Source organism: Rhineura floridana, chromosome 3, assembly GCF_030035675.1.
Source record: "Rhineura floridana isolate rRhiFlo1 chromosome 3, rRhiFlo1.hap2, whole genome shotgun sequence".
Taxonomy (NCBI): Eukaryota; Metazoa; Chordata; class Lepidosauria; order Squamata; family Rhineuridae; genus Rhineura; species Rhineura floridana.
Genome location: NC_084482.1, coordinates 53,321,749 through 53,342,677, shown reverse-complemented (window position 1 = coordinate 53,342,677; position 20,929 = coordinate 53,321,749). Strand labels below are relative to the sequence as shown.

The 20,929-nt window shown below is 46.0% G+C and overlaps 1 protein-coding gene and 1 pseudogene across 6 annotated transcripts in view; one reads left to right on the top strand and one right to left on the bottom strand.

Annotated features, from left to right (window-relative positions):
• The window catches only part of RNF213 (ring finger protein 213), a 231,935-nt gene that overhangs the window by 117,306 nt on the left and 93,700 nt on the right, over window positions 1–20,929 (top strand). For all 6 annotated transcript variants that reach the window (XR_009761276.1, XM_061615791.1, XM_061615789.1 and 3 more), the window contains exons 32-34: window positions 9,772–9,906; window positions 10,027–10,088; window positions 18,902–19,049. Coding sequence is in view for 5 of the 6 variants with exons in the window: in XM_061615791.1 (XP_061471775.1) it covers window positions 9,772–9,906; window positions 10,027–10,088; window positions 18,902–19,049 (345 nt within the window). In the remaining variant the exon portion in view is untranslated. The remainder of the gene's footprint in view (window positions 1–9,771; window positions 9,907–10,026; window positions 10,089–18,901; window positions 19,050–20,929) is intronic.
• On the bottom strand, window positions 3,084–4,887 carry LOC133381970 (inner nuclear membrane protein Man1-like; annotated as a pseudogene).

Sequence of the window (20,929 nt, the reverse complement as noted above, 5' to 3'; positions counted from 1 at the left end):
CAGCAGGGGTCTGGTCCCTAACCTGGCGTATAAGTGGGGCCCTATTGTATATAAAAGACAATACAAATATTTAAAACAATTCTGCATTTAAAAATAGTTCCAATATGCACACAGACTGGGATAAACCTACTCTGGAGGGACTAATATGGCTGCAAATTTCATAGCCGTTGGTCAAAAAGGAAAAAAAAGTTGTGGATATTTTTTTTAAAAACTCAGTAGGGAGGAAGGAAAATAGTCTTGGACCCTCAAGCCAAATTGGGCAACCTATTGCTTTGTCCGAGCTGAACTGGGCTGTTCTCCCTGGATGATAGTCCATCAAGTGGGCTGTGGTTCCACCTAATAACCATAGGCAGGAAAATACAGAGGAATTGCTGGGAGTAGGTCGGCTCACACACGTGACCTCCCCAGTCCTTTCCTGCCTCCTCGACCTAGGCGGTAGAACTTCTCTCCGTTGTTTCACTGTCTTTCTTACCTTTTGCTCTTCCCTTTTTCGTTTAGTTCCTTCCACTTCGCAGTGAGTGTTGTTCTTCTTCTTAGTCTGTTGTTTAAAAAAAGTCAGTGTCCAAATCCTCTTTATCTCATCCCTTGTTCTCCCGTTACCCCCCCCCCCCACTTCTCCTATTCTCCGCTTGGGCCCTTCGGGATAGGAAAGAGGGACCTGCCTCACCTGGGAGTCAGAGTCTAATCTGGCCGAATTAGAGCCACCGTGTTCACACCTCCCACACCCTAGAAAGGTGTGTGTGCATGAGAGGTGCCCCATAGAATATGCCTCCTCCACACCCCAGAAAGGCATGTATGCATGAGAGAGAGCAATGGCCACTATTGATGAATCCCCTCAGCGTAAGCTGTCTGAACCTTCTGCACGCATCCCGCCCACGTCCGCTCCTTCCGTGGATATCGTGCTGCTGGCGAATACGCCCCTCAGCGCCATAGTAGAGGCTAATCCAGCACCTTGCAAGGCACTCAAGAAATTGAAATATTGAGCAGGAATCAAGGCAGGGGCTTCAGCAGGTGGTGTGGTGGCGCTAGTTTCCCTTGCCTCAGCAGCACCATCTGTTCCCACCAAAAAGAGAACGGCTGCCGTTTTGGACCTTCCCTCATTAGTGGCTTCTGCTAAAAAGCGATCTATGGCAGCTGCTTCCTCAGGGACAACTGTTAGCTCAGGGTACATAGGCATTGCATCTGTGCCTTATCAGTCCTCGGGACTCAGGGAGAGCCTCAGTGGCCACTACCAAACTGGCATACAGTCCTAAAAGACCCCCCTAGCCAGTGGTGTGCTGGTAAATGTTTAAAAACGGGCTCTCCAGAAAAAAATGTATGCATATATATACGTACATAAGTTTATTATAAATTTTACTGATATAAAGGATGTGTAGCACACAATTTACAAATAGCACAACACAAAACCCTTTTATTTTATGGACTATTTAGCGTTCTCCCTGCAATGCTGGATTTTTATATGCAGGGGTGTCTTTCTGCTTTCCTGTCCCAGCTAGCATTCAGCTGCGCAACCAGACCCCCGCTCCAGCTGATCATGCAGGAGGAGGGGAAGATCAGCTGGAGCGCATTACAGCTGATATTCTCCTCCTGTGGCACGATCAGCGGGTTATGTTCCAGACCCCCGCGCTACAGCTGATCCGCTTTTCGGTGGGTTTTGCTGTTTGCCAGGGGTCTGGAACCTAACCTGCCGTATGAGTGGGGCCCTACTGTCATTCATTCATTCATTCACCTACACTTATATACTGCCTTTTTGCCATGGAACCCAAGGCAGTTTACAATTTTAAGATAATAAAACAAGTAAGTAGAATAAAATATAGAGCAACAGAGACTTCTCAGGCCAACTGATGGTCTCTTCAGCAGCTGATGGCATGCTGCCTGGACTGGGCTTCCTCGCTTCTGCCTTCCCTCAGCACACACAGCCCTGAAACAGCCACAGGGAGGATGAGGGAGGGGCTTGCCCAACAGTTCACTCAGGCCACTGATGGAGCTGGTGGCATGTGCTCCCTGGCCGGGGCTTCCTTGATTCATACAGAAGTGTGGTGTTTTGAAAAGAAGAGACTTAATGACCCCTAAAGCTGGAGTTCTCTTTCAGATAGGTAGCCACCTCCTGAAGAGAAAGACCTTTCTTGATAGAGTTGTTGCATTCATGATCACCTGCTATTTGTGCCAGTTTATCATGAACTTTATATAAGCTACTCATTAGAGTTGTTTCATTTGCGTTTATATTAAGCTTCCCAGTGAACAGATTTTTATTGTCAACTCCTACATCCTCAGTTATTCGTTTCTCCTGGCATTCTTCTTTGAAATTTTGATTCTTTTTTCTATGTAAATGTCCATTTCCTTACATTTTGTTGTTGCATAGTTAATGGCCTTCTCCACAAATAAATGAACGAATAAGAACTGCCTGGCACATCACTATTCCTACTGGCAGCAGCTTCAGGACAGAAAAAAGGAAGTAATTCATTTGTGGAACTCATTTGCCACAAGATGTAGTGATGGCCAGTAGCTTAGAAGGCTAATGCTCTAAAAGGGGAACAAGGCAAATTTGCTAATGGCTACTAGTTATGCTAACTATATGGAACCTCCAGCTCTTATCTGTTTTGCTTCTGAATACCCGTTGCTGTGGGAGCAATAACAAAAGAAGACTATGCCTGCATGCCTGGCCATAGGCTTCCCAAAAGCATCCAGCTGGCTGCTGCTGTGGGGAAACAAGATACTGGACTAGATGGAACTTGGGTTTGGTTGCTCTGGGTTCTTCTTATGCGCACACCATACATTTAAACCACATCTCCCCCAGGAATCCTGGGAACTGTAGTTCTGTGAGGGATAAACTACAGTTCCCAGGATTCTTGGAGGATGCTTTAAATGTATGGTGTGTAAGTAACCTAGGAAACACTCAGGTATGAACGGATGCCAGTCCAGGAACAGCTATTGCACTTGAGGAAAACACATCCTGACCAGATTTTGGGGATGGGGGTGGGAGGAGATATACAAGAGGCAGTCCTGTTTCTGCAAACTCAGTCTTTCACCACCCCACCACCCACCTTTTTAATTCATTCCCTCGGGCCGGCCATCTACCTAGCTTAGAGAGCAAGGGTGGACATGCACCAGACGAAGAGGATTGTGCAGATTAAGCCGAGCTGCTGCAAGAGCATCTCCCACCTCTTGCGAACTTTCCTCAGCTTGAAGAGAGGAGGCTTTGGGGGACGCTCGGCAGCACTTCCAGCCCCATCACGATCCGGGGCTTGCTGGGCAGGATCTAGAGGTCCTGCGGTGAAGAGTAGGCAGCCTCGTCCCCTCCGTGTCTTTGCCGGGAGGCTTACTTCGAAGGGAACCCTGTGGAGAGCTTCATTCTCATGGCCAAGGGCGAGACACGCATCAAAAGGGAACCAGCAGCCCTCGGAGTCGCAGGAGAGGAAAGAGGGAGAATACACACACACACATGGGTAGATGAGCAAAGGGGAGCCGGTGGGGCACCAATGAGCCGCCTTTGCAGAGGTGGCGATTCGCAGTGCCCCTAATCTCTGCTCAGGCGCCCATCGCACCCAATCAGCTCAAGGAAGATTCCCCTCTGCAGACCTGGCGCCGGAGGCAAAGGGGAGGGGGAAGCCAGGAAAGAAATCACCGCCAGTGATGGCGAAGCAGCTGCAATAGCAGCATCCAGAAGCTATCCTCCACACACACGAGGGGAGGGGAGGGGGGAGAGAAAGTGCCCTTGAAAATCCCAAGCAAAGCACCACTTCAGGACAGAGCATGAGGGAGTGAGAGCTGGAGGCAATCAGGACAAGAGCTGCAGCTGCTCAGCTTGGCACAGCATCCCACTTGAAAGTTTGAAATCACCCCCTTATTGCCTACACTGTCCTTGGTATGCCACTGCCTGTTACTACCCAAAGAATGGGTCATTTTGCTACTGTCCAAGTCAGTGAGCAGTGGGGGAAGAAACAGCTGGTGGGCTTTTTTAGCAGAGCTGCTGCGGTATCTGGGGATAAGTGGACTTGAGTCAACATATTCACCACTTTTTGTCACAGCTGCTTCCTCCTCCTCCCCCTGTCACTGTTCCCAGCAGCAGGGGCCGCCACCCTGACATTCACTGAAGGGCCACTAGCAGCAGCAACACTTTGCCCCTGGCAGGTCTCCATCAAGCCATCACCGGCTGCAGGGCATGCATAGGCCAAGAATGGGGTAACAGATTTGGCGCCTCTGTAGGAAACGAACCTATTCCCGTTCACTGCCCGGTTCTTACAGAGTTCCTGCTGCAGCTCTTCCTCCTCCTCCTCCTCCTCCTCTTCACCACCATCCCCAAACTCTCTTCCGCCCTCAGTCTGCTCCCCAGCTCCAGCTGCAACCATTGCCTGTCTAGCAGTTGCCCCCCACCAGGCATTAAGCTTCCTCCGAGCAGGCACCTCCGCCAAGGTGCTGTTATTGAGGCAGGCAGCATCCAAGATGGCTGCAGGCCTTGCGTCTCGGCATGTTGTTTCCTCTGGCTGCTAGCAGCCCCAGCATGGCCCCTGGGACTGGCCTCCACATCCGATTCGTCAGAGTTAAAGCCCAGTAGGACTTTGCCGCCACCGCCTCCACTGAGGGGAGCTCCGCAAACCGGCCGCTCCCGCCGCCAGCCGCCTCAGACAGGGAGAAAAGGTCGGCGTTGGCCAGCCTAGTCCCCAAACCACCACCTCCTTCTCCTCCACCTGCCCCCGGGTTGTTATTACTGTTCTGGGTCTTGTTGGCGGCACGGGCCCTGCCAACTCGTTCTTCCTCTCGGAGCTTCTTGAGCTTCTTCAGGTAGACTGGTTGAATGCTCTCCGTCACCGGCCCTGGGGAGAAGCTGAATTGCCTCAGCTTGGAGAAAAGCTCCTCATCAATGAGCTGCGCAGCAGCCACCACCATTTCCCTCCCTTTAATTTCTAATAATGGCTGTGTTTAACAACCGGCTCACAAAATCCCCCAAAATGTACCAATCGGCTCTTGCGAGCCGGTACGAGCCGGCTCCAGCACACCACTGCCCCTAGCGTTCTGAGAGCTCTCGGTGCTGTCACAAGGCTGCTCTTAAGAGCCACTGCAACTCAGCAGCTGGGCACACTCAGAACTCACTTTCAGAAGATGAGCCTGCTGCAGACACATCTTTCATATGCCTCTTCAGGCAGCGACGTGGAAAATTTCAGATAGCAGAAATTCTCAGCCATCTGCTCAGTCTTTCCATAATGCAGGACTGGAGGCTGTCCTACTGTTCCAGCTCACACCTGGGGCCCTGGCCCAAATCAGGGAAACCCTTATTGGAATCCTGTCAACAGAACTCTTGGCTCCCACTTCGACTCAATCCATGGCTGCCAGAGCTGCTCCCTCATGGCACGGCACCAATGAGGGGGAATATAATATAGACTTACTAAGCAAGTACTGCCCAGGGAGTTCATGGGACATTCCTTGGAGGAAGAGTAGGCTTCTTCTCCTGAACCTTTCACAGCATCCAGGGCCCGTGCCACTGTCAGGCCACCCAGAGAACCTTTGGAGCCATTCATGGAACCTGAGTGTGAGGATGAGGAGTGGAGTGAGGGTTCAGGGACGGAGGATACCCCATCTTCAGCAACATCCACATCTCACAGACTATTCCTGGCTGACCACTTATTGCTTCTTCTGTGCAAGTCTTTAGTGGACTTGGATATTAACTCTTCATTGCCAGACCTGCCTCCGGCTCTTTCCAGAACAGCTTCTGTTCTGAAAGCTCCCAAACCTAAGGTAGTGGCTGTTCCTGACACTTTTAAGGCAGTAGCCCAGGCTGAGTGGCAGGCTCCTCTTCAGACCTGGCATCCTCCTTCTCTGGCAGCACATTTTTACTCTTTGGAACCGGCCTTCATGGATTTGCTGAAAGTTCCTGGCATTGACGGTCCAATTTCTGCCCTCATTTCTCAGTCCCTGTTGCCTAAAGGAACCGAGGCTCAATTCAAGGACATGTCAGAGTGTCGTCTCAACTTTTCCCTCCATAAGACCCATTAGGCAGTGACTCTGGCGGACAGGGGTTTCTGTGCAGTTTGGATTTTCTCTCGCACCGCACTGGTCTGGCTGAATGATCTTCTGGATCCAGCTTCACCGGATGTTAACAATGACCCTAGCAGGCTCCGTAAGACCTTTCTAAAGCTTCACAGGGCTGTAGCTTTTGTTGCAGATGCCACGCTGGACACAGTTCAATTCTCCGTGACAGCCATAGCTACTCAGTTTTGTGGCACGGCTCACTTTATGGTTACCTCATTGCGACGCTGACCCAGGGGCTTGGGTTATCCTGTCAACAGTTCCATATGTGGGTCTAAAGTTATTCAGTGAACAGGCCCTCCAGGAGGTTCTAGTGGACCCTAAAGAAAAACAGAAACTGTTTTTGGCCACCTTGCGCCAGGACGAGCACAAACCTTTTAGCTATTGTTCCTCTTACCAGCCATCTCACCAATCATTCCAGCCATTCTTCCAGTCCTTTCAGCCCTTTTGGTCTAATCGCTCATCAGGAAGTGGTCGAGAGTACCGATCAGGTCAGCATAACTGGGCTAGAGGTTGCTTTTCCAGAAAAACCGATTCACAAGTTGGCAACAGATTTAACCCAGCATCCTCTAGACCCAAGAGCAGTAGGCCTCAACATTCCTCTTGGAAGTTCTCATGCAGAAGTGTCTCCAGTGGGGGCTGGGCTTCTTGAGTTTTCCTGAAACCGGGACCATTTAACTTTGGATCTATGGATTTGACAAGCTATTCAGGAGGGCTACGCTACAGAGCTAGAAAGCCTTTCTCCAAATCGTTTTCTGCCTTTGCCTGTCTGCAGTTGTCCCCAGAAGCGCCAGGCACTATTGGACACCGTTTTCCATCTTCAAATTCATGCAATAGAGGAGGTGCCCGTCACATAATGGTTCTCAGGAGTCTACTCTATTTTCTTCGTCTTGCCGAAAAGCGACAAGACAACCTGGAGAGCAATTCTGGACTTGTAGTTCCTGAACCAATTTGTCCGATACCGGAGGCTCAGGATGGAGTCTTTTTCATTCATCAGGGAGGCTCTTCATTGAAACGATTATCTGGCATCAATAGATCTCCAGGAGGCCTACCTACATGTCCCTATTCACCCCCAGCACAGACTCTTATGACTACAATTGCTACCAATACCGCACAATGCCATTTCGTCTCTCTTCTGCTCCCTGGGTTTTCATAAAGATTATGGTAGCCTACCTTCGTTGCCAGGGTGTTCATCTTTATTCTTACCTCCACAATCTGTTAATCTGGGCAGAGACTTTCCTTCAAGTGGAATGGGGTATTCGTCTCACTCTACAGGTCCTGATGTCCCGTGGGTTTCTTATTAATTACGTCAAGAGTCAACTGGTGCCCACATGCCACTTTCAGCACTTGGGGGCGATTCTAGATACCCAGGAGGCCACGATCCAACTGTCCCAAGAACAGGTGGACAACTTGCAGTAATCAGCAAGGATACTACTCGTTTCAACTTCCATAGATCTCATAATTCTTGCCAAGGCTCTCGTCTTTTGACATTCATGATTCAAATAGTGCTGTGGGCGCAGCATCACTCCTGCCCCCTGCAGTGGTTCCTGCTTCAGTATCAGCAGGACATCATGACATGCAAACATCACCAGCTGCACCTTCCAACTCATCTCCGTGATTTGTTCGTGTGGTGGATGGCCTCTTCAACCTCCAGAGAGGCATTCCCTTCCAGGATCAGTCACGGGTGGCAATTACGACAGATTCCATTTTCTCTGTGTGGGGTGCACATTGTCGCTCCCTCTGTATCCAGGGACAGCGGTCAACAGAGGAGACTCAACACAGCATCAATTGGCTGGAACTCAGGGAGGCTCGATTAGCCATCCAGCACGTCGCCCCAAGACTCAACCTCTGCCACATCCTGTTTCCACCGACAATGTCTATATGATGGCCCACATCAACGAGCAAGGAGGGATGCGGTCGCGGAGTCTCCAGCAACAAGCTGCCATGTCTCCTCTCGTGGGCGGATCTATATGTGGAGTCTGTCCAACCAGTGCTTTGGTCTGGGGTTTCTGCAGGAGGGTCTCAATAAGGGCCTGAAGGTCAACACCCTGAGGCGTCAGGTTTCTGCCCTATCATTGGTGGTGTTCCTCTGCCCTTCCAGAGTTACTGTTTCCCTTCCTCTAGTAAGATGCTTTCTCAGAGGAGCTACAGCCCTCTGCCCACCTATAGTCCATAGATACTTTTCTTGGAGTCTTCAAACGGTCCTCAAGGTGCTGCAGAAGCCACCCTTTGAACCGCTTAACACCGTTCTCACCTTGACCAGATGCATTTTAGAGCTCAATGTGATGTCCGTAGCTAAGCATATTTATATATTTTGCAAGGACTGCCTTGTTTTGAGACTAGATCCCTCCTTTGTGCCTAAGGTGAACTCGCTTTTCCATTGCCAACAAGAGATCGTCCTTCCTTCGTTTTATCCGAATCCAATTCTGCCACAGGAAAAGTCCTGGCATTCTCTAGATGTACGGAGGGCATTGAAGGTATATCTTAATCGGACTAAAGAATTTAGATTGTCTGATTCGCTGTTTGTGTCTTTTCACCCCACCTGCTTGGGAAAAAGAGTCTCTACTTCTACCTTGTCATGCTGGCTATGTGCCTGTATTAAGTTAGTGTATGAAGTGCAAAAAGTGCCAGTTCCTAACAATATAAAGGCACACTCTAGCCACTCGATCTCCACTTCAGCGGCCTTTTCCTTTAATGTTCCACTAGTGGAGATCTGTGCGGCCTCTTGGTCTTCCACTAATACGTTTGCATCTCATTATACAATAGATCTTCATGGTTCGGCCGAGGCTACGTGTGGCCGTCACGTCCTGCAACATGTTCTAAAGCTCTGAGCCACATTACCCTCTCTATACTAGGTGGCAACTGCTCTGGTATATCCCACTTGATGGACTATCATTCAGGAAGAAGACGACTTTGGTCCTTTCCTGAAATAAGTTTATCCTGGGTGATAGTCCATCAAGGCCCACCTCTGTGTGACTCTATAAATTGTTTTTTGGGTGTTGTTATTCTATGGGAGTTTTTTGTGCCTTGCTTTGGCATATTTACAGCTAGAACAAAACACAAACAAGGTTAAGAGGAATTAAATAATTGACAGCAGTACATGTTAGTTCAGTTTTTCTTTTTAAAGTGAGTAGGTAGTCATCGGTTACAGCTATCATTCAGCTGGGACCATGGTGTTCGACTTGTCATGAAAGGACTGGGGAGGTCACATGTGTGAGCCAACCTACTCCCAGCAATTCTTCTGTGTTTTCCTGCCTAGGTGGAGCCACAGCCCACTTGATGGACTATCATCAAGGAGAAACTTATTTCAAGTAAAGACCAAAGTCCTCTTTTATGAAGTACTAAATTGAGGTTCAAATTGAATCTTCTGGTCAGGATGTATCCCTTATAAATACTGTATTTATTACTTCCTGGTTTTTTTTTTTTTAAAAAGAGGACAGAAGGGATGGATTCCCACAAGTGGTGGAATATTAAGGAGCTGCTTGGCTAACCCATCCATCACACTTGGTCCGTGGGGGATGGGGGGATAATAATCCATCCCTCTTGCCAGATCCAGTTTCCCATCCATGTTATAAACAAAGCTCTTCTGTTGGAAGTGAAATGAGGAAAGAGGAATGAAATCAGTGATACTGAGTCTCTGTGTAGTTAGACTCAGCCCTATCTGTCTTGTGCTGGACTTAAAAAAACCCAGATAATTTAACGGGAATGCAAGTTGTAGTCCTGAAATATCTTGCTTTGTGTTGCTAGGAATGTGGCAGTCTGTGCACATTGATGATCTAAGGAGATCCAAGGATATTGTTTCTGATATAACTGCCCTGAGAAACATCACCATCAGCCAGCTGTTTTCTGATGACATGGGAAAGTCTGCAGAGAAATGTGAATGTAAGAATTCCAGTAAATCATGTAGCATCAAATTCCAACAGACTGTAGTAATTCCTAGTGTCCTTAAGAGTACCAGTAAGTGAACTGCTCTCCTATGTGAAACCTTCTCTATTATTGCAGCTGTGATGATGAAGAAGGGAGTAGAAGATCAGGAGGACGAGATGGAAACAGAAACATTGGCTGTAAGCTTCATTGTGTCTCTAATTATTGTTTGACTCTGTGAAAAGACAGACTGCTTTTGTTTCATATTAAGACAAATCATAAAAATCCCAAGGATATGATTTTTCTTGTTTTTCCTCTGTTGAAGCCATTAACTTGCCATTCGTCTGCCTAGCTTTTTTCTTCCCAACTCCCCCCGTTTACTAATTACTTTATCTTTCTCCCCCTGAATTTAGAAATGCTCTCTTCACCTTTTCTCTGCTCCTTTTTGTCTCTACTTCTACCTTTTTTCACCTGCATACTCTATGGCTCTTCTGAACGAACCGTTGATGTCTGTAATGAAAAAGACAGCCCATGTTATATCTGAATATAAATAAAAGTATTCTGAGCCCCCATCTACATCTCAGGCTCTCTGCAACCTCGGAGGTCACAATCTCTACTTTGCAATCTTGCAGTTTTCTGATAGATAGAAAAGCCATCTCAATTTAAATGCCACATTTATGGGTCATAAGCAAAGGGGCAGCATTTATAACTCTCTGTAAAGAGAATCCACAACATCACTTGACATGCAAAAGTGCCCTCTCCTATCTCACAGAGTAGGGGGTCCCTTGTCACTTGCATGTTTAGGCATGTTCTCATGTCTAGGGATCTTACCTTGAACTTACTTCCATACAAGGTGACTGCTTCTACCCCACCAAGCAGATGAGCCCTAGAAAGCCTCATGCTCCTACCCCAGCTCAAGCATTCCTTATAGTGTCAGCTGATCCTGGCCCACTTCTTCAGAGGCACTCCCATATACAAGCCTCCCAGAGTGGTTCTGACCATGGACGCAAGCTTAAGGGGTCTGGCCCCAGCAGGAAGCAACACAAAAGCATAAATTGGCTAGATCTGAGGACCATCCACACCTTCTATCACCAACTATCCCAACAGCACATCGTAGTCAGGACAGACAGTGTTTCACTCACCTGAACAGGCAGGAAGTCACCCTGTCCAAATCTCCACATCTAGAAGCAGAGTCTGTTCTTCTCTGGGCTAAGTCAACTTTCCTGTCAGTGTTGCCCATCAAATTCATGGAGTCCTCATCACGAGTGCAGTCTTCCTATGCCACCAGAATGTGGACTAGGTGGAATGGGAACTGGCCCCTGGAGTGTTCCAGGCCCTCCAACAGCAGTTTGCCAACTCCTGCTGGATTTCTTTGCATCTTCCCAAAATGCCAAGAACCCTTGATTTTTCTTGAGATGTCTACACCCTCCTACAGAGGGCCTGGATGCTTTCCATGCAACATAACCTCCACATCTCCTGTACTTGTTCTCTGCTTTCTCCTCCTAGTCCTCAAGATAGTGAGGGAGAAACAAACTATAGTCCTCCTAGTATCTCCCCATTGGCCCAGGAGTCTGTGTTTCTTGATGATTCTCCATCTGGCCATAGGGGGGCCATGGTTCCTCTCCTGCCACTGGGATCTCCTCTTCCAGAGGTCCATCCTTATCCCTAATTCAGAGTTGCTGTGCCTAGTCACTTGACTCCTGAAAGGCTAGCTGTCTGCTCAATTTGTATTTATTGGTTGTATTTTTAAAATTTATATACTGCTTGATTGTAAGCGGTTTAGAGATCTCTTAAGTGGTTGTACAAATGTCACTGCAGCCACCCTAATCTCCAGAAAACCTTCCACAGAAATGAGATCTGGAAGACCTTTATCATGTGAAATAAAACAACCAAACAACATCAGTGTAACATCTTATATTTTCTCCAAGTTGGATTGGACCCAGGCCTCAAGCTGAACACAATTCATCACTAGGCTTCAGTCCTCACTTCAATTTTACCACTAAAAAGCCTATAGCCACAGGATTTCATCCTCACCTATATTGTTTTCTCGGAGGAGCCACTCTCCTCGCGCTCCAGTAGTCTACAGAATTCCATCCTTCTTCTTGGTGATCACTCATGACTGAGTAAGATTGTCTTCCAAAATAAAGTCTTTAACAATGGATCCATCTGAATCTATCCACCACCAATGTGCCAGTCTATGACTAGGGTCTTCTGGATTTCACAGTCCTGCCCCCGTCACCGTTCACCCATCGCCACGGGACTTTTTTTATGGAAGGGCTCCATAGCAGCTTGATTGGAAGGGGTGTGGCCTGATAGCTATTGCCTGAAGGGTTTGCCTGAGAACTGCTGAGGGCAACAAATAGCAGCTGTTTGTGCTGGGACTCTCATTCTGCTTCCTGACTCCTAACAGAGCAGAGCAGAGGGAGCTGTCTCGGTCTACAGGTGAGGACATATAAGCAAGCCAGCTTTTAGAGAGTGAGCGAACAGGGAGAGCAAACAGGAGTTTGACAAAGGAGTTCAACGGGTGATCAAGGGGAGGTCCCTAAAAAATCCCCAACCCAAACAAATTACTAATCTCCTTGTACAGTGCACCGCATACCAGTGGGACTCTAAAGTTTATCCTGAAGTAGGACAGGACAAAGCACAGGTCACTCCAAAACAAGTAGTCAGAAATAAAAAGTAGAAGAGAGTATGAATGCGAAGGATACTCCAGTGGTTGTGACCTCCAAGGTGTGTGCCATGTTTGTTTTCTTGCCTGAGTACAACATGGCGTACACGTGCAACAAGTTCAAGCTCGTGGTACTGTTGGAAGAAAAAGTGAGAGGCTTGGAACGGCGGGTGGCCACACTGAGGACTATAACAGAAGATGAAGAGTTCTTAGACAGAATGCTGGAACAACACCAGCAAACAGAAGTGGAGGTGGACGAGCAACAGCATGTGGTAGCAGAAGAGGAGACTGCTTTGGAGAGGAACAATTAAGTGGAGGAAACTCCATGGGAAAGGGTGACAGGAGCAGAAGAGCTAGAAGACACCCTTCACCAGTGGAACTATGGAACCGCTTTCAGCCACTCATGGATGAGACCGGAGGACAACCTGTGGTGGAAGAATTAGAGGAGACCCCGTGTGACAACGAGCAAAAGACTGAAGCACAATCAGGCAGGGACAATGAAACCATGCCCCAGAACAAGAAGAGACTAATAGTGGGAGACTCACTACTGCGTGGATCGAAACCCAAGTATGCCGAGAAGATCTGTGGACTCGCCAGGTATACTGTCTTCCAGGAGGACGGATTAGAGATGTGATGGAAGGGTTGCCATGACTCATCAAGCCCACCGACAGGTATCCCTTTCTCCTCATCCATGTGGGAACAAATGATACTGCCAAATGAAGCTATGAAGAAATCCCATCAGACTTTGAAGCTCTGGGAAGGAAACTCCAGGACTTTGGGGCCCAGATAGTTTTTTCATCCATCCTTCCAGTACTTAGAAGAGGAGTAGAAAGGGAAAGAAAAATACTCTGTGTGAATGAATGGCTATGAAGGTGGTGCCAACATGAGAGATTTGGATTCTGGGACCATGGGCTATGGTTCCTGGAAGATGGACTGCTGGCAAGTGATGGGTTTCATCTCACAAGGACTGGGAAGAATGTGTTTGGCCACAGCATGGAGAAGTTCATCAGGAGGGCTTTAACCTGAATCCTAAGCGGAAGGGAGACGTAAACTTTGTAGTAACGACTGATGAAAGCTTCTGTACGGTAACAGGAACAGAGAGATGGGCTCTAATAGGGCCCAGTAACAGCCCTGAGAAAAATGTAGTAAGGAAGCCAAGTCATAATTCACATGGTCTTGGAACTAATGCACAGAGCTTGGGAAACAAGCAGGACGAACTTGAACTCTTAATACAGGAGGGCAATTACGACTTGATAGGTATAACTGAAACTTGGTGGGATGACTCCCATGACTGGAATACAGCAATTGAAGGATACAACTTGTTCAAAAAGAACAGAAGGAATAAAAAGGGAGGCGGAGTTGCGCTATATGTTAAAACTATATACCCCTGCACAGAAATACAGGAAGTTGAGCTTAGTATCTCCACCAAGAGTATCTGGATTAAAATTAATGGGGCAAGTAATAAAAGGAATGTAGTGCTTGGAGTTTACTACCGACCACCCAATCAAGGAGAAAATGAAAATGTAACTTTTGAAAAGCAAATTGCCAATGTTTCGAGGAGGCATGATGTAGTAGTAATGGGGAATTTCAATTATCCCTATATCTGTTGGGAGACAAATTCTGCCAAACACGGCCCCTCCAAGAAATTTCTGACTTGTGTTGGAGATAACTTTCCCCTACAGAAAGTGGAGGAAGCAACCAGAGGATCGCCTATCCTGGACTTGATTCTAACCAATAGAGATGATTTGGTGGATGAAGTGGCAGTTACGGGAACTCTGGGGGAAAGTGACCACACCCTACTTGAATTCTTGATTTTAACAAAAGCAAAAGCTGAGAGTAGCCATACACACACCCTGGATTTCAGGAAAGCTGATTTCAATAAACTCAAAACAATTATAAGTACGGTTCCATGGCAAGTGACCCTAATGAGAAAGGGAGTCCAAGATGGGTCGGAGTTTCTAAAAAAGGAAATTCTAAAAGCTCAATGGCAAGCAATTCCAACAAGGAAAAAAGGGGGGAAACAGCAGAAGAAGCCAATGTGGCTTCACAAAAAGCTTAGAGATGACCTGAAAACAAAAAAGGACACGTACAGGAAGTGGAAAGAGGCCACCCCACAAAGGAAGAGTACAGGGAGGTATCCCGGAATTGCAGGGATGGTGTCAGGAAGGCTAAAGCTGAGAATGAGCTGAGGCTAGCGAGGCATGCTAAAAGCAACAAAAAAACTTTGTTCAGGTACGTCCATAGTAACAGACAGAGAAAAGAAATGGTGGCACAGCTACTCAATGAGGATGGCAAAATGATAACAGATGACAAAGAAAAGGCAGAAGTCCTCAATTCCTACATTGACTCAGTCTTCTCCCAAAAAGGGTCTATGACCCTTCTGGGAAACATGAAGTAAAAGGGGCAAGATTGGAGCTTGAGCTTGACAGACAAACAGGCAAGGAATACCTAATCACTTTGAATGAGTTCAAATCTCCAGGGCCCGATAAACTGCATCCTAGAGCATTGAAGGAACTGGCTGAACAACTCTCAGAACCGCTGTCTATTACCTTTGCAAAATCATGGAGGACTGGTAAAGTGCCGGATGACTTGAGGAGAGCCCTATCTTCAAAAAGGGCAAGAAGGAGGAACTGGGGAACTACAGACCAGTCAGCCTAACATCAATCCCTGGAAAAACTCTGGAGCAGATTATAAAGCAGTCAGTCTGTAAGCACCTTGAAAGCAATGCAGTGATTACTAGGAGCCATCATGGATTTATGAAGAACAAATCCTGCCAAACTAATCTTATCTAATTTTTTAATCGGATAACCTCCCTTGTAGCCTGGGAATGCTGTGGACATTATATCTTGACTTCAGCAATGCTTTTGACAAAGTGCCCCATGATATTCTGATTAGCAAGCTAGCTAAATGTGGGCTGGATGGAACAACTATCAGGTGGATCCACAGTTGGCTCCAGAATCGTACTCAAAGAGTGCTTATCAATGGTTCCTTCTCAAACTGGACAGAAGTAACGAGGGGTACCACAGGGCTTGGTCCTGGGCCCAGTGCTCTTTCACATTTTTATTATTAACTTGAATGAGGAGGTACAGAGCATGCTTATCAAATTTGCAGATGATACAAAATTGGGGGGCATAGCTAATACCGTGGAGGACAGAAAGAAAATTCAAAGGGACTTTGATAGGCTGGAGCATTGAGCTGAAAACAACAGAATGAAATTCAACAGGGATAAATGCAAAGTTCTACACTTAGGAAAAAGAAACCAAATGAACAGTTATAAGATGGGGGATACTTGGCTCAGCAATATGACATGTGAGAAGGATCTTGGAATTGTCATTGATCACAAGCTGAATATGAGCCAACAGTGTGATGTGGCTGCAAAAAAGGCAAATGCTATATTAGGCTGCATTAACAGAAGTACAGTTTCCAAATTGCGTGAAGTGCTAGTTCCCCTCTATTCAGCACTGGTTAGGCCTCATCTTGAAAACTGTGTCTAGTTCTGGTCTCTGCACTTCAAGAAGGATGCAGACAAACTGGAACAGGTTCAGAGGAGGGCAACAAGGATGATCAGGGGACTGGAAACAAAGTCCTATGAGGAGAGACTGAAAGAACTGGGCATGTTCAGCTTGGAGAAGAGAAGACTGAGGGGAGATATAGCACTCTTCAAGTATATGAAAGGTTGCCACACAGGAGGGCTGGGATCTCTTCTCGATCATTCCAGAGTACAGGACATGGAATAATGGGCTCAAGCTGCAGGAAGCCAGATTTTGACTGGACATCAGGAAAAACTTCCTAATTGTTAGAGCCATACAACAATGGAACCAATTACCTAGAGAGGTAGTGGGCTCTCCGACACTGGAGACATTCAAGAGGCAGCTGGTCAACCATCTGTCGGGAATGCTTTAATTGGATTGCTGCATTGAGCAGGGGGTTGGACTTGATGGCCTTATAGGTCCCTTCCAACTCTACTATTCTATGATTCTATGAAGACGCCTGTGCGTGAATTTGTTTTATGTGGGGTGATTGGCGCACAACAATCAACACAATCTTGACAGAAAAAGGCTTTGATCCAATGGCATGGGTACCACAATGATTGGAAGTCCTTTATCTGCTGTAGCCTTCATCCACCTTCACAGTCATTGTAACATACACATGTTTATCCTTTGCCTGTTCTGCCGTTGAGGACATTCTTGGATCGTTCTTTGTCTCGTTCCTCTCCCTTGATCTTACCGCCATGGGTGACCCTGCTGGGAGTACATGACTCCTGATGGCATTGCTCATAGGGTTCATTGGAACACGCAAGCCCACTCACCACTACAAGGTGATGATCCAGCGAGAGACATCCATCCATCCTCTATCTGGTCCTCAGTGCCCTCACATTCCCTCTCTTCAAAACTCTGAAAGACATTTCCCTGAGACTCCCATTTTGGAAGATCATTTTCTTGGATGCCATCACCTTGGCATGGAGAATTTCACAAGTAAGAGCCCTTTCCATCTATGATAACCACTGTATCTTCAATAAAGACACAGTCAAACTCAGACAGATCTAGCTTTTATTCCAATAATCAATTATGCCATCCACCAAGAGCAAGAAATCATTATTCCCTGCTTTCCTCTCCACCCATGGGAGAGGATGTGGCACAAGCTGGATGTCTGTTGGTCACTGAAAGTCTATATTAAATGCACCCAGCTGTTTAGTAGGTTGTTTTTTCATCTCTTTAATTGCAAGAACTCTAGAGAAGAAAGCCTCTATCCTCAATGTTGCTAGGTGGCTCAGGGCCTGTATTTTATTTGCATATGAGTTCCCAACATGTTTCAAAACCCAGATATGTTGCCCTTTCAACCAGAGTAGCTTTCCCCTTAGAAGCTTCCTTTACAAATGCTCCACACAAAGAGGTCTGTAGGGCAGCCACCTGCAAGACCTCTCAACCGTCTGCTTTAAAAGGCTTTGGGAGGTATGATGGGTTACTCAAGGGTCTCCCACTGGATCTCTCCACTGCATGTTTCTGTGTCTTTGTGACTAGCTTATCTTCAGGTTTATGTTGCTGTTTACACAGGCTGCCGGTCTAGATCCACCCATATAATGAGCCCAGGTGGAATCTGTTTTAAGGTAGCTGGCTGCCTTTTCTCCAGTGCAGATACCAGTGGCTGCCATGCCCCAAGGTTCCCAGCTGCCTTAGATTCTGTGTATATTGGCTAAGGGAATTTCCTAGCCAAGTGGAACATCCTCAACAACAGCTTTAAAGTTTCCTTTTATTCCAAAGGATCCTGGCTCCAGAGCATGTCCTTAAATGGCAGCAGAGGAGTGAATGGGGCAGGAGGAGTCCAACTCTAAAAGCCATCAAGAACTACATAAAGGAGGGCTGGATTCTGCCTCTTTAGACTTGACATCATTTGGGAGTGGGGATAGAACTGCTGTGGAAAAAATGCTTAGTCCTTGCTAGCCTTTTGGCTTTGTGAAGGACCAGCATAGGGACATGAAAGCAGTGAACAAATTTGTGGCAGAAACATGGATGACTAATGGTTCCCTGTGACTGGAGTCTAGGCAGCAATAGCCAGAGATCCATGAGCTCGCCCATCTTGCTGCTTTTACTTTCCCTAACCTTGCCCTGTGCTTGCACAGCCATTGCCACTCACCTTCATGTTTCATTTTTTTAACAAAAAATTATACTGCTTGATTGTAACAAAACTTCTAAGTTGTTTACAGGAAATGTTAAAATTATCAAAAACAAGTAATTAAAACATTTGAAAGATAAATCAGTAGTAATTAAAAAGAGGTTACAATACATCAACATCTACATGCCTGGATAGGTTTGCCTAAATGAAAATGTTTTAAGCAGGCCCTGAAAAGAATACAGGGAAGGCTCCTTTTAATCGGCAAGGAGTTGCAAAGTGAAGGTGCTGCCACAATTTTTTTGCAATTGTGGAATAAGCATTGTGGCACCTGTAACAGTTTCAGTTCTGTAGATTGAAGCAGGACTGGGCACATACAGGGTAAAGTGATCACGCAACTAAATTGGTCCTTCACTAAACCTTCATTGTTTGTTAATCTGTTTGAACAAGTACCTACCTCTTTTGGCTAATAGAATAACACTGTGCTGTGTTTTTTTCTTGTTGTTGCTATAGCTGTAGCTGCTCTTCTCCAGATAGATAAATTAACTGATTCTTGCCTACAAGAGAGATTTTGCACTGTTACCTCATGTTGGCTGCCAAGCAAGTGAGCTTTTACAGACAGAAAGTCCTTGATTATATCATTTCCCTCTTTCAGAGAGAAATGTACACCAGCTTAGTTTATGTTACTTCAGGATACTAACAGGGTTTCCCCCTTCCCCCACTGTTTCTGAAAAGACCAAAATCTTGGACACCACTATCCTGCTGAGGAGCTGTGTGCAAAGTGCTGTGGGAATGCTAAGAGACGGAAATGAGGGTGCCAGCCGTAGCACTAAGAGGATTGAAATTCTCCTTAGCCTCCTATCAGAGGAAGATTATTTGAAAGGTATGAATTATAAAAAGCATTTAGTTTTGTAAAATGGAGAACATTTTAGCTCAAGCTCCTCCCAGAACATATTCATATGAGGTCACAAGATTATCATGTACTATCGAACACAGAAAGACTTCTCTCTATCCACATTTTCTACATTGTATATCATTTTATGTACCTCTACCATATCTAAATGGAAATGGACTGCCTTAAAGTCGATCCTAACTTATAATGACCCTATGAGTAGAGTTTTCATGGTAACCGGTATTCAGAGATGATTTACCATTGCCTTCTTCTGAGGCTGAGATGCAGTGACTGGCCCAAGGTCACCCAGTGAGCTTCATGGCTGTGTGGGGATTCGAACCCTGGTCTCCCAGGTCATAGTCCAACACTCTAACCACTACACCACACTGGCTCTCATCTTTTTTCTAAACTAAAAAGCCTCAGCATTGTAACCTATAGAGGAGTTGCCATATCTGTCTGATAATTTGGGTTGTCCTTTTCTGTACCTTTTTGAGCTCACAATGTTGTTTAGATTGGCAAGCAAAATTGTACACAGTATTCCAAGTACAGTTGAACTGTAGATTTGTATAATAGTATTATGATACTAGCACAATCCCTTTCTTAATGATCCTTAGCAAAGAAGTCACTTTTTTCACAGCTGATGCACTTTGGGTCAAAGTTTCATTGAGCTAACAACCACAATTCCAAGATTTAGTTTGTGGTCAATAACCATCAGTTTAGCCCCTATATGGTCAGGATTTTTCTCCCAAAGTGCATCACTTTGCACTTATATTGAACTGTGTTTGCCATTTTATAGCCCATTCACCATGTTTGGAGATTCTTTTGGAGCTCTTAGTAATCCCATTTTATTTTACTACCCTGAAAAATGTGTCATTTACAAACTTGACCTCCTCACTCGTAACTCCAGATTATTTATGAACACATTGTGAGAACTGTCTGTTCTCCAGTGGGCACCAGCACACCCCCAAGTGGGTGTTGTCTTCCTCTCCTGTTGTTTGAGGCAGGGAAGAGAACACTCCTAAGGACTCTCATCTCAGCCCCTCTCACGGAGGGTTAGTTCATTTTCCTGCCTCGCTTGAAGAATACTGATTTTCACCTTGCTTTAGCTAGCTTACATCTTTATTTAAATTCAAAAATCTTTCTTCACTGTTTTGAATCTTCTGTGTATGAATGTCTTTCTGAATGGTTTACACATGAATGTAGTTTACAGATTTTTTCTAATGAGTTTGTATGTGTCTGAATGACAGTTGAGTGTCCATTGCTCAATTAATTTTATTGTTAAATTAATTACCCTAAACATTTGATTTCCCAAATTAATTACCTTGTTAATTAGCTGAGGTGTTGAAATTAATTCTGTTACAGTTAATGAATATACTGGGTTGATTCCTCCGGTTACGGAAAAGTATGTTTAAAAAAACTTTTTTTAAAAAAAACAATCCCTCCCTCCCTTCCTCCTAACAGCGAAATGCCTAAGGATCACACTAAAGGTTCTTCTGAGCACTCTAAGAAATTAAAATCAGTTCACAAAGCAGCAGGAGTGATTGGCACAGTAGCACCTGCACCCTGCTCAGAGAATAAAATGTTGGTTAAAAAAACCAGCTATGGCAGCGCACACATAGGCAGCCACCATTTGGGGCAACAGAAAACAGCCTCAATGTGTGGCCTGATTACTCTCGCGGTAGCAGAGAGAGAGGCTAGTAACATGCAAAAAAGTACTACAAAATCCACAGGCGATGCAGTAGCAGAGCAATCGGGAGGGAAAATGTCACCAAAAATGAGAAAAGTAAGAATGCAGTTCTACCAACTACATTATTAGAGTGCAAACGTGCAGTTTACATGGGAGAGCAAAGCCAATAGTGTCTGGCAGCAAA